This window comes from Phoenix dactylifera, chromosome 13 (genome assembly GCF_051530095.1).
Source record: "Phoenix dactylifera cultivar Ajwa chromosome 13, Ajwa_hap1_PhDact_Kaust_v1.1, whole genome shotgun sequence".
Classification (NCBI taxonomy): domain Eukaryota; kingdom Viridiplantae; phylum Streptophyta; class Magnoliopsida; order Arecales; family Arecaceae; genus Phoenix; species Phoenix dactylifera.
In genome coordinates this window covers 22561657-22573754 of record NC_143202.1, presented here as the reverse complement: position 1 = coordinate 22573754, position 12098 = coordinate 22561657, and the positions used below count along the sequence as shown (strand labels likewise).

At 39.3% G+C, this 12098-nt stretch overlaps 1 protein-coding gene across 1 annotated transcript; it reads left to right on the top strand.

Annotated features, from left to right (window-relative positions):
• The first annotated feature begins 2131 nt into the window (after window positions 1-2131).
• On the top strand, window positions 2132-8195 carry LOC103723312 (cytosolic Fe-S cluster assembly factor NBP35-like). Its single transcript, XM_008814196.5, has 3 exons — window positions 2132-2506; window positions 2613-2714; window positions 7123-8195. Exons 1-3 carry the CDS (start codon window positions 2389-2391, stop codon window positions 8016-8018), a joined length of 1116 nt encoding a protein of 371 aa, XP_008812418.4. The 5' UTR covers window positions 2132-2388; the 3' UTR covers window positions 8019-8195.
• The last annotated feature ends 3903 nt before the right edge of the window (window positions 8196-12098 follow it).

Sequence of the window (12098 nt, the reverse complement as noted above, 5' to 3'; positions counted from 1 at the left end):
GGAGGGTTGTTCCAATAGTCAATTTTGCTTTTGAAAAAATGGAGTGTGTTTTGTTTTTGAGATCTGATCTACTGAAAGATGGCATGCAGCCAATAAGAGTGAGGAGCCCTACAAGTTTGACACCTACATTAATTTCAAGATGAGGCTGGCCAGAATCTAGTTTAGAGATGTGTAGTGTAGGCCATTTGCATTGTTGAACCCTTGAATAAAACTAGGCTACAAATTTTGGGCCTAACTGTTGCTTAATTCCATTGTTCAGGTATAAAAAAAGCAAGCTTGTTCCACTAGTGGGTCAGGTTAAACTTGGTATTGCCTATTTAGTTCTGATAGTAGAGTTTGACCCAACCTGACTCTACCCATCACTTAAATCAGTCCCACCTGCTAGGGGTTTTAGTGGGTCAGTTTGGGGTTGGATTCAAGTAAAATCTAGCCCAAATTTCATAAGAGGAGTGGGTCTGCATTCAAGTTTCCTTCTAACTTGGGTTCAGATCAAGGACTTAACAACCAGATAATATTTATTTTAATTAATATCAGTATATATTTTAGTACTATAAGTATATACTTTAAAGATCATTTCTCTCAATGTATGATAATTATTAATAAACGACTGCTATTTTAGTACTATAAGTATATACTTTAAAGATCATTTCTCTCAATGTATGATAATTTTTAATAAACTACTGCTATTATATTTTCATAATGAAATTATACTGTTCTCATGTGCATGCTGTATTTTTTTCCTTTTATCATATTAAGTAGCTGCCACCACCTATCACAAACCAAGAGTCAGGGTTTTTTTTGTATGAATTGTAGACTCTATCTTAACTTGGGATTTTTTCTATCTAAATTGAAAAGATGGCATTTATATAGTACATACTTCGGTATATGCACAACTTCTGCTGATAGATTAAATACATTCAGATATTTACAAATCTTCATATATACGGTTCTGAATAAATGTCTTGATTTTTATATAGTGCTGTAAATATTTCTCATCTATGGAAGCTTTTTTAAAAAATTAAGTTTATATCTTTTTTTAATAGTTTATATACAGAACTTTAAAAAAAATAATAATAGAGCCTGAGCATATGGTATGTGGACAAGTCAATTTGCAGTCTGTGTTGTCCATCAAAACATTTCTTGATTTGGTCATGCATAATGCCACATTTCTTCCTTAATCAACCTTTGGAAGCATGCATGAGCAAATGGAATGGTCTTGCCAGGAAATTTGACGACATATAGCACCTACGACGATATTAGTGCATGATCAGCATGCAACCAAGCCTTGATTCATGCTTCTTAAACATGAGATCCAACTCTTACTTAAAGCTTAATGAATCTAAATATGAACTTAAAGTTTGCTTAGGTTATATGCAACATAAGGTTGAGATAGAGCTTAAAATAAAAAGAAAATTAAGATACTGTAGCCTCAAGCAAAGAGAACAGCTTTTGCAGAATTCTAACATGAGAGAGTTTTTTTGGAGGGAGTTGCATTCTGAAGTGAAAATAGAAATACGTGATTCCTGTTTCACCATTTGGTTGGGAGGAGTTCTATTCTCATAGAGGAAATGGGGATGCCTCAATCCTCCCAAAACCAATCCTTACCTCTCCTCTAGTATTCAAATCCTATTCCGATTCCAAGTCAAGAAATATAGCCATTCCGATTTCTATTTTTCGATTTCGACTCCCGTCGCCAACCAAACACGCCTTAACCTAGGCCCAATTCAATGGTTGATTGAATTAGACCAAATGAAAAAAAAATGAGACCAAATGGACCCTTTTTTAAACCTAATCGCTGTCCCCCCTCTCAAACGAGCAAAATGCGTTCAACAAGGACCAAATCCTACTAAATGAAGGTTGCCATTTCTTCAAATACCAAATATAAAGTGGGTGCTATTCATACTGTTAAAGGAGAAAACTTTAAACAGTACACAAATCAAACCACTAGGAACGAACAAAATCAACTCGGAAAAGGGCACAAATTGCCCAAATAAAGAAAGAAATTAGCACAAAAGAGAGCAAAGGTTTTTTAATCCATTTGTGAACTCCAAAGAGCCCGAAAAAAGGACTCAATCAAGACGGGGAGAAGCTGCCGCCTTTGTAAATACCTGAGAGACGTCATGGAGTGCCCGAGCGCTGCATCCTAAACCCAGAGTCGCCCTTTGCCGCAACCCGAGCGGAAGCAACAAGGGACCATTGTCGAAGGGGAATATTAACGAACAAATGGGCGGGGTTCGATTGAAATGGGAACGAGAGGATGAGAGCTTCGAGGAGGGCGAGTCCACCCAGTAGGAAAATAACGGTGCAGTACCAGAGTACGTCAGCCGTCTGATTCAGATCAGATGGCTCAGCGCTCCAAATAAACAATGGGTATATCTGGTAATCTACATGCATATATCTATACATATGTATACCTGTTTATTTTTCAAGACGAGGGAGGGAGGGAGGGATAGAGGGAGAGCGATGGAGAACGGAAACCATGGAATCCCTGAGAATGCCAACGATCGTAAGATTTTTGTTTTTTTGATCGGAAAAAATAGTCTTTGTGCTCTTCTGGCGTTTTTTCTGATGGTTTTGGGGTTTCCCTGATGGATTTTTGGGGCGTTTTACAGATTGCCCGGGGCCGCAGTCGGACTCGGCGGGGAAGGCGGATGCTTGCGCGGGATGCCCTAATCAGCAAATCTGCGCTACGGCTCCAAAAGGCCCTGACCCTGGTATATATGCTTGCTGTCAACTTTAATTTTCCATGTTCTGTTAAAAAGTTTCAAACTTTATTCTTATTTCTGTAGGAAGAGATAGCACTTGATAGGTTTTCTTGGTGTATAATTTTAAGTTTTGGTAGTTAAAGTTGTCTGAATTGTCTTGAATTTTTTTGATTTGTTTCCTTGAGCCCTTGACTGCCTTTCGCCTCCCCCCTTGACCCCCCTAGGCACCTTTGCCTGTTGGAATCCCGCCTCGCCCTCCACCTCTAATGTCTTCTGCTCCCCTTCCCTCACCGCCCTCCTTGCATTGCGAGTGCCACCCTCGCCTTTGCCTATTGTGCCATCTCCAACCACCTCCAGTTGCCTTCAAATGGGCCAATTTGCCTTTTTTCTGTTGCTTTGCTCTAGCCTTATCTCTAGGTTAGCAGACTCTCTCTTGCCCTCACCCCTCCCTGTTTTTGCCACTCGACCCACGATTTGAGATACTTCTCCTTTGAACTTCAATTCTGGATTGTCCGACTTGTGATTCCTAGTAGATACAGTTCGAAAGTGCAGAATCGTGGTTCCAGGTCAGGTGTAGCAAATATATGAGGTGATTTCAGCTTCTACTCTCCAAGTAATATGATATACTGGTCAAGTTTGGCTGAAGAGCTACAATGATCTCTAGTTGCATACCCCTGACAACTTCAAATTATAAAGCTGAAAACAAATTTGTGCGATAAGACTTCATATTGTTCCTTATGTCTTAATTAAGATATCACCATTTAGAATTTACTATATGATATTCTAAATAATTTTAGACAAAATCTGTATATGCATGAAGGCTATGCTTTGAAGGATCTCATAGTGGTACTCTAGCCTGGATGGTGTGGTAGAAAATTCCATTGTTTAGTTTTTTATTATTTAATTTACGAAGTATTTAATTATTAATGCATTTGTTGTTTTCAGTGTGTTTTTCTGAATCATCATTTTCCTGTTTAGACGTTCAGTTCATTGTAGCATACCAATCACAGATGCTATTTATGCTGCAGTGCCACGACAGTGATCATGGCTTATTAGAGTGATTTAGTTGCTCTTTTTTTTCTGTTTATGTTTAAATTAGGGAGTCCTAATGTAAGTTAATAATGACCTGCTAGTCAATTAAAATCAATGCTTTAGTTTGATGTTTAGTTTAGGTTATATCCAGATTTAAGAGTCATAATTGCAGTAGGATTAGTGATTGGTTAGGTTTATCAAAAGGGAGAAGTGGCCAGCTGTGGTGGTGGTGATTTTGGAGATATTACGTGAGATACATTGGAAAATAAGAGGCCACAGCCCATCTTTCTCTTCTTCTCTTCTCTCTTCAACATCCTTCCTTATTCTACTTCTTTTTGATGATGAAAGGGAAGGCAGCATGCCACCCTTCTTTTATTAAAAGCAAAGATTATGTACAATAAATAGTGTTCAAGGAGTTTCTTGTAGGAAACTCCTGAAAAAGCCAGTTTACAGAGAGAGATTAAGATGAGGAGCTAAGAAGGTCGAAGAACCAGCTGCGGCAGAGAGCCATGTACAGCAGGCTCACAGCAAAAAAACAGAGGTCTTCTCTAATGTCTTCTACTGGGAGATTGCTGCAGTGATAGCTGGATCAGAAGCAAAAATTAATGAACCAACGAGAGAGTCTGATATGCAAGCAATGGGATCTTCTAACCAATTTTCAAGGTGACAAATAAGTTCAGTGCTTGGAATTCAACCGAAGTTGATGATATTTTCTTAATCTTCATCCAGATTGCAGTGTATGCTGGGAGCTGCTTGCTGCTACAAAGAAGAGACCAATCTTTGAAATAGTTGAAGGCATTCTGGATGGTAATTTCATTGTCTCATTCACGAAAGAAAGGGTAGCTTGAACTGCCAGCAGGAAGAAGCGTCATTTCGAGCTGAAGCAACTACTTTTGAAGTAACAGAAAGAAAAGCAACGATTGGAGTGGGAGAGTCAAAGTTGAAAAGAGGATTCCTCACTTCTTTCTCTCATTCAAAACCGTGCATGAGATGTTTGACTGGCCAAACAACGGATTAAGGAGCAAATTCCCTTCTAGTACTCTTTAAAGCTTGGTCTGGTCAGATGATGCTGATTCGAGCAAAATATCCACAAATTCCTCTCCTTCCAGTAAGGCCAGGTGAAGGCTGCAATGACCATATGTATAATAGGCTGGAGATTTTTAGGAAAAGACTGTGTCACCCAATTGAGGAGGAAGGACTGAAATCTTGAGGGGGGTGGTGGGACATTTAGTGATGAACTGATGATATCCCAAATTCTCAAGTAGTTCAGACAGGACAGAAACTGATGAATGATTCCTCTGAAGCATGGCAGAAAACACATCCACCAAGGGTCTTTCCAAGCTTCATGCTGAGGGTGTCCCTTGTGTTCAGTTTGTTTTTGAGGCAAAGCCAAAGAAAAAACCTGACCCTCAGTGGCACTCAAATGGTCCAAAGAGATTTAGCAAAGTTGCAGTTGATACCTCTTTTAATGGTGAATTGGTACAGAGTGGCTGAAGAGAAATTTCCTTTGGTATCATTTTTCCCAATGAGCTGATCATTTTCCATCTCAAGAGGAGCACCAGCAAAGATTTTGTCAAGTTCTGCATATTCTTGTTGAGCTTGTTGAGAATATGAGTATGAGGTAGAAGCTTCTACTTTTTAGTTCTTGAATTGAAGGTCTCTCACCAATCCAGATTTTCTCTAGCTGAAACCATATAAGTTGGGAATAGAGACTTCAAAGGCACCTCACGGATCCAATTGTCTTTCCAAAAAAGAGTATTGTGTCCATTTCAACTTCATAAAGGATTTGATTCCAGAATGGATGAAGAGAATGTATCATGTTGTTCCAGAGTTTAGAACAACTCCTCTTGGGTTTACAGCATTGAGAAAGTTTCACTCTTCGATAGTATTTCCAATTAAGCCTTTCTCTACAGGCCTGGGTCATCTTTAAGGTATCTCCAGCCCCATTTTGCAAGGAGTGATTGATTCATGAGAGAAATATCTTTTGATCCTGAGACCTTCTTCCTCCTTTTTCTAATAGACTGTTTGCCAGTTGACTTTAGAAGAGAAATCAGATGATGAAGCTTGATTTCTCCAAAGAAACCCTCTTCTACACTCGTCAATTCTTCTGGTTACCCAAGCCGGCAGCCTAAAGAGAGACATGACATAGAGAGGAATTGCAGTGAGGACATAGTTGACCAAAATGAATCTACCTCCGAAGGATAGAAGCTTACATTTCCAAGCAGCAAGTTTTGATTCAATTTTTTGAATGAGCTGCAGCCAATCAGGAGGTTTCCTGGTGTTAAGTGGCAGACCTAGGTACTACAGAGGCAGAGGAGAGAAGCCACAGTTAGGCCATTTGGCCCCCCTATCCCTGCAGCAGACTCTTCTGTGAGGCTAGACACCAAGATTTTCTGATAGTTGATAGAGAGCCTAGAGATAAGTTCAAAACAATATTGGGTGATTTTGAGGACCGTCTATGCTCTTTGATAGCCCATCGAAAAACGAGGGTCTCATCCGCATACTGCAAGATTTTGGTGCCACCAAAGGTCCAAGGAGAGCCTAGTCCTTCAGAAATATGAGAGAGAGCTGTGCGATCATACCAGCACTAATGCACCCATCCTTATTCTACTACTTATCAATATTCTCCACTCCCCTTTCTCCCATGACTGTTTTATTCTTCTTCTAAAATTTATCTCTACTGTTATGCTGCAGAATACTGGTTTATTTTCTTAGATTTGGCAAACAAAACTAATTTATCTACCCAAATTGAGATCTGCACCCTAAATCTTGCAGCAGAATTATTTCTGTAGTCTTTAAATCTCAGCAAGGCTACATCAATTGTATATGTATCATCTATAGGTGCATGTGGTGATCTATTGTGAAGTTGCTTGTTTGTATCTTGGTTTGGAAGAGACTTTATTATTTCTATTACCATTATTATTACTATTAGTATTATTACTATTACTGTTTATATATATTGTTATTATTATTATCATTGTTATAGTACTATTTAATTTATCATCATCGTCGTCGTCATCATTTTGATTATTGTTATTTTTTGTTGGGGAGGGTGTGAGAGCGGGGAAGGAGGTTCAATAAGCAAAAATTGTTGTGATATTCTATGTTCAGCAGTGTACTGGATATTAGAAATTATAATGGAAAATGCTTGAATGATTCTAAATACTGTATCGCTTACTATGAGAAAAACCTTATCATTTACAAATTGCAACTTCAGAATTCAAAAGATTGTGCTTCTAAATACTGTATTTTTTACAAGGTGTGCTTCTTTTTACGAATTTAGAACATTAATCTTCTTTGATGCCACCATTATCTGTCTACTTGGATATTGTAAGGTACCATGTTATGTTTAAGTTATTGATGGGACATCTAATTTTTCTGTCAGACTTGGTTGCCATAATGGAGAGAATGGCCACTGTTAAACACAAAATTCTGGTTTTATCTGGTAAGGGTGGGGTTGGAAAGAGCACGTTCTCAGCCCAGCTTGCTTTTGCATTGGCTGATATGGACTACCAGGTTGGCCTCCTTGACATAGATATATGTGGGCCGAGCATCCCTAAGATGTTGGGCCTTGAAGGGCAGGACATCCACCAAAGCAACCTTGGTTGGTCCCCTATATACCTCGAATCAAACCTTGGGGTCATGTCTATTGGGTTCATGCTCCCCCACCCTGACGAGGCTGTCATATGGAGAGGTCCGCGCAAGAATGGACTCATAAAGCAGTTCCTGAAGGATGTGCATTGGGGAGAGCTGGACTATCTCGTGGTGGATGCTCCACCTGGGACATCAGATGAGCATATTTCAATCATACAGTTTCTACAAGCCACTGGCATAGATGGTGCAATAATTGTAACCACTCCACAACAAGTGTCTTTGATCGATGTGCGTAAAGAGATTAGTTTCTGTAAGAAGGTTGGCATCCAGGTCTTGGGTGTTGTGGAAAACATGAGCGGCTTGAGGCAGTCAATCTCGGACCTCAAGTTTGCAAAGTTCAGTGAAGCTGGAGATGAGAGCGATGCGACAGAGTGGGCACTGAATTATATTAAAACAAATGCTCCAGAGCTACTCTCTGTGGTTGCTTGCAGTGAGGTGTTTGATAGTAGTAGAGGTGGGGCTGCAAAGATGTGCATGGAATTGGGTGTCCCATTTCTTGGAAAGGTGCCATTGGATCCACAGCTTTGCAGGGCAGCTGAGGACGGCCGGTCATGTTTTGCTGACCAGAAATGCAGTGCAAGTGCACCTGCTCTAAGAAGAATCATCGAGAAACTGGTCGCAGCTTAGCTATAGTTGATACGAAATTTTAATATTACATGCTAATATGCAGCTTGCATAGTTTGTGTTTATAAAAATCAAACACTGCAATTCACTTCACGCCATACACAAAGGTTTTGTACTTCACTAGTTGCTATGCTTTGATCTTTGTATGGAATGGAAGAAATATCCCCAGATTCTTGTCCATTCTCTCTCCCAAATTGGGTCTCTCCCAAAGGTATTGTGTTACTGCTTCCTTTTTGGTCAGATGGGTCTGCAACTGACCTAGGAAGAAATATCTGGATTGCTTGCATATAATTTTGATATCTGCTTAGGTTGAAAGGATTAATTTCAAGCCCTGTGACAGCCTTGTGCCAATTACTGAATTGCTACATTGAACAGTGGCATCAATGAGGTTAGGATTTGCTAACTAGTGTGTTATCTGTGATTGAAAGGTTCTGGGATCATGATGGCGAGTGAGATGGCAGGTTGCATTATAAATCATTGAATGGGGTCTAGTAATGGCCATCGAAGACTGTTGCATGCCTTCATAGTACATGACATGGAGAAGATTAACGTATCGAGTAGGGAGGACTCATCCTGCACCTGGGACAGTGACAAGAAGCTGAGAAGGAAACTAACAATTATGTGCCATGATAATGTTTACAGCATTGCTTGCGTTTTTATTTTACTGATAACAGCAAACAAGTCTGAGTGTCACAATACTTGTTTTATAAGTTTGGCACCCAAGTAAAATTGTGTTAAAAGTGTTGAAGCACCACCCCATGGTCAGAACTTAAATCCCAGAACTTAAATCGTGCTGACTGTGTTGTGAGGTCTGTTTTCAGTATGTTGTTTTATCATAAATATATTGATTGTGAGCCATAGGGAAAATTACCAGTTACACTGATTTAGAGTATATGCCATCAGTCCGTGTGCAAGCATCGAAACTGATTCAGTAACTTAGAAATTGCGCTCAGCTGGTACAAATATTTATCATTGCTCTAAGCTCCCTATAAGGTGTCAAGAAGAGAGGTTCCACATTGGCTGAATAATTTTCCTGAGTTAGATTTTTGAGTTGTGCTGTCTTTTTCATAATTCTTCCATCCATTTTGGCTATAATTCTTACTGCAAGTACTGAATTTTGATAAACAAAATTAAATCAGTAGCTGGTTGCATGTGTCGGATCGTCTGAAGTTCTATGTTGGTCACTCTTTTTCTCCTCTGCTTGTGGTTGCATATAGCTACAACTCCAAAAAAGCAGGTGAAAACCACTGAATATTGAGTTGCAGCAAAATGAGGGCATGTAAGACATTGAGTGCTCATTAAAGTTGCACTGGATCATAAATGGAGTTGTCTGTGATTCCAAATTTATGCAATAGTAGTACAAACAATATGCAGCAAACTGAAAAAAATATTGTTGAATTTGTACCAGCTAAGACTTTGTGATATGCAAACTTCCTATACCAAATTTATCTTACAGTGACTAATCGATTTGGTTGAGCTGAGTTTGCACATTGCAGAAGTGATGGGTCAAGCTACAGGACCAAATTGCTCCAATCTTGATCACCATTAAACACGGTTGTCGGCCGAAGCTAAGTTTAATCGAGGCCTATGAAGTAGGTATGCCGAAAGAGATTGCTGGTTTTGAAGGCAAACTTGATAATGGATAATTAGCTATTAAGTCCTGAGTTCGGACCACTTGCAGAAGTGCGTAAAAGGATTATGATCCTCAAATTTCCATAATTGACCAATTAATGGTGTCGCAGTGTTAATTAGCTAGATTGTCTCTGCTTTATAACCTGCTCCTTGCTTGTGCACATATAATTTATTGCTTTACATGGACAAATAGCCTGGCATTGGAGGTATGTTTTCACAGATTGCACAGAGATATCGAAACTAGTGTCATCAGCCACTTCATGTAACTGCAAGTTAACTTTCAATTAATTGCCACAAACCTTCCTCCTAAGACAGAGAACACAGATACACACACACACACACACACACACACACAGAGAGAGAGAGAGAGAGAGAGAGAGAGAGAGAGAGAGAGAGAGAGAGAGAGTATTCTAGATTAAATTAAATACACAGAATACATGGTGAAGATCATAGTGTAGATATCAAGGATGGACACACTAAGTTGATAAGGGAAAAAAAGGTAGCTATATGGAGGAAGGAGCACAGACAATACAAGCTAAGAGGAGCATGGCAGAAGAGGCGGCATCATCTTCCTCACTGAAGCAGCTCCTTTTGAACTTGCAAGCCTTCCCCTTGTTGCATTGCAGCCTCATCACCTCTTGCCTTTGGACCTTTCCCTTCACTTCACAATCAGGCTTCTTCTTCATGGATTCTTGCCTTCTAGTCCTCGACTTCTCGAGCTTGTACACCATCTTCTCTCGCGCTTCTCGCTTTTCTCCTCCACCTAGATAACAAAACCTCTCCCAAGACCAAATTTTATAAAGCAAATTTAGTTATCTGTGCATGGAAAACAAGCACACGTCATGCACCTTGCATGGGCCAGGAGTAGTTAATATACTTTCGGGTTCTTCATCGAATTGTAAACTACCCTTTAGCTTTGATGATATTACAAACCTACTAACACAACCTAGTAAAAGGACTTATCTAAGTAGAGGTAATAGGATGTTCCTTCTGACCATCTAACTGTTTTTTTCTTCTTTTAATGCCTAAGGGTAAATTTTGTAACTATTTTAGTCTTAGAACGCTCAGGCCGAGCTAATTGTGCAAATTAAATGGGCATATCAGGTCTAATTGGAACCTCTTCATCTTCTGAAATCATTTTTTCAAAGAAATTGTACCTCTTGAATCTTATATTCATATATTCTCCCATAAAATGTTTAACTCAACCTACCGTCAGCCAACCCTCTGATGAATGGAGAGCCAACGGTCGAAATTTGAACCATAGATCATAGTAATGCCATACAAGATAAGCTCATATGTCATATCACCAGCTAAATAACAAAAAAAAAATGATGAGATTACATGATTGGCATGTTATTATGGCTGACATTGCAGCAGAGTCATGTGATCTTGTATTAAGAGTAGCAGTTGAAGAGGGGAAGGCAGAAAACCACTTAATCTGCTATTGAATTTCTCAGGTTCTTACCCTCTCAATCTAAAGTAAAATCCTATATCATGACTGTTTATGGTTCTCAAAGACTCCATTTCTCTAGCCTACTCATGTAGTTATGTGTCATGTTCCAAGGCAGGTGGGGGTGGGGGCAAGTGGCAACCCCTCCCTTGTCCTTGAGCAGGAACACCTCCATGTGCATTGCCATGTGAGCATGTGTTCTCATGGTCCCTTCCTCATCTCTTTTCACATTATTAAGGTTTAATGAAACTATTTTGTGGCTTACACCAGCGAGCGACGACAATAATTATAGACTTATCATTATAGCTGCTAGTAAAATAGACAGAACAAAACAAGCACAAATTATGCTTCATTCATTGAGATCATTTCTCATATTTTCTTAAACAAATACAAGCATAGGATCTAATAGCTCTTGCGAAAGTGGGGTCTTGAAGTTGATTATTTTGAGTCAACTAGATTTGTCATTCGGGGCAAGGACTTACTAGTCCAGATAAAATTTCTCATATTTTGATTTCTCATAGGATTGCAAACAAATGCTTTCCCCCTCCCATGCTTGAGTTATTATTCTTATGCTCGTAATTCACAGATTTGTTAATATAACATCATCACTTACCATTGAAAATCTGTAATACTAATAAAAGGGTGGAAGATATATATGATATGCCTCATAATCTCTTCTGTTTTAGTCTAAATCAAGATGGAGAAAGAAACAAGAAAAATCATTCTATCAACTGAAATGCAATGCCTCAAGAGTTTCATTGTGTAGATATTGACTGATACGCATATTGTCCAACTTTAGGGGCCAAATGCCTATGTAGCATCTGAAAGGGACATGGAGTGGGGTGACAGATTCATGGGATGCAGTTCGCAGAAAGAAGAATGGCAATGGCTGAAGGGGTTCCGACTATAATAGACCCATTTGCCTGTTCAGAGATTACACTGGCCACACTTCATCTGTCAGATGTTACAAGCAATGTCAAATGGAAATCAAGCCACAAGGG